This window comes from Oncorhynchus clarkii, unplaced genomic scaffold, assembly GCF_045791955.1.
Source record: "Oncorhynchus clarkii lewisi isolate Uvic-CL-2024 unplaced genomic scaffold, UVic_Ocla_1.0 unplaced_contig_13953_pilon_pilon, whole genome shotgun sequence".
NCBI lineage: Eukaryota > Metazoa > Chordata > Actinopteri > Salmoniformes > Salmonidae > Oncorhynchus > Oncorhynchus clarkii.
Genome location: NW_027259515.1, coordinates 25,001 through 26,362, shown reverse-complemented (window position 1 = coordinate 26,362; position 1,362 = coordinate 25,001). Strand labels below are relative to the sequence as shown.

General features: G+C 45.1%; 1 protein-coding gene across 1 annotated transcript in view; it reads left to right on the top strand.

Moving 5' to 3' along the window:
- Window positions 1-1,108: 1,108 nt before the first annotated feature.
- LOC139400283 (receptor tyrosine-protein kinase erbB-4-like) overlaps window positions 1,109-1,362 on the top strand; it is a gene marked incomplete at its 5' end in the record, with an annotated part of 24,508 nt that continues 24,254 nt past the window's right edge. Inside the window, one exon of the mRNA XM_071145252.1 lies at window positions 1,109-1,243. Within this exon, the coding sequence (XP_071001353.1) occupies window positions 1,109-1,243 (135 nt within the window). The remainder of the gene's footprint in view (window positions 1,244-1,362) is intronic.

Below are 1,362 nucleotides of genomic sequence, written 5' to 3'. Positions count from 1 at the left end.
TACTGGTGGAGCATGTTTCCTAATCCGGTTCAATCTGGATTATATATTCTGATTCTTTTCATTAACTATGACAAGGGTGTTCCCAGAACCAGGGGTCATCATGGATGATACACGCACGCACGCACGCACGCACGCACGCACGCACGCACGCACGCACGCACGCACGCACGCACGCACGCACGCACGCACGCACGCACACACACACACACACACACACACACACACACACACACACACACACACACACACACACACACACACACACACACACACACACACACACACACACACACACACACACACTGTTATCTTGAGTCTCATCCAGAGAGGAACTACATGATTGATTTGAGTCCAAATCCTGTAATTGACTTGCACATTGTCATATAAAGACAGTGATATATGTACGGGATTTTAGATTGTTCTGGTTCCCCATGCAGACATCTGGTGAAGGCTATAACCTTCCGACAGAAACATATTATTGCTATTAGTGAAATACCATAAGAGGGGGTTTGACCCAAAGCCTCCCTTTATCCTCTGTGTCCTTCTTTCTGTTTCTGGAGTAGGTCACGGGGGAAAAGGGTATTTTCTAGGAATTGGTTGAGTGAGAATACGTCTCTTTGTAGATGGAGGGGAAGCTTTGTAGATGTAGCATGAAAACACATCAACAATATGGACGCCTTTCAGAAGCGACAGTAAACACTACTTAACAGGATGGAGCAATCTAGTGACTGCTGCTGGAGGGTAGGTCTGCATACCTGGCCTTATGACAACAGCACACGTTTACATTTTCACACTGAGTCAATAGTTTCCATCTGCAGGGATTAGAAATAAAGAAATGCATAGCATGTTCAGAAACGGTCAGGAGTAACCTTCATGTATTGATGTTCTGCTCCAACATGTACATACATACATACATACATACATACACACATACATACATGCACACATACGCACGCACACACACACATACACACGCACACACACACACACACATACATACATACATACACACATACATACACACATACACAAACAAGACATACATATATACATACATGTTAATGGTTATGTGCTTATTATGTGTATATGTGTGTCCTTCTCTGCACAGAGATCCTGAACGGGGGGGTTTATGTTGACCAGAACAAGTTCCTGTGCCACGCCGACACCATCCACTGGAGGGACATCATCAAGAACCCCCAAGCTGAGCTCTTGGTGGTACCGTCCAACAACAGTGGCCTTGGATGTGAGTATGGGGAGAAACCACAAAGCTGTGAGGGAGTGGTGGTCGAGGTGCTGATAAAAATATTGAGGGATGCTTCTCTAAAATTCCAAGGTGCACATTATACACACACACACCTTCAC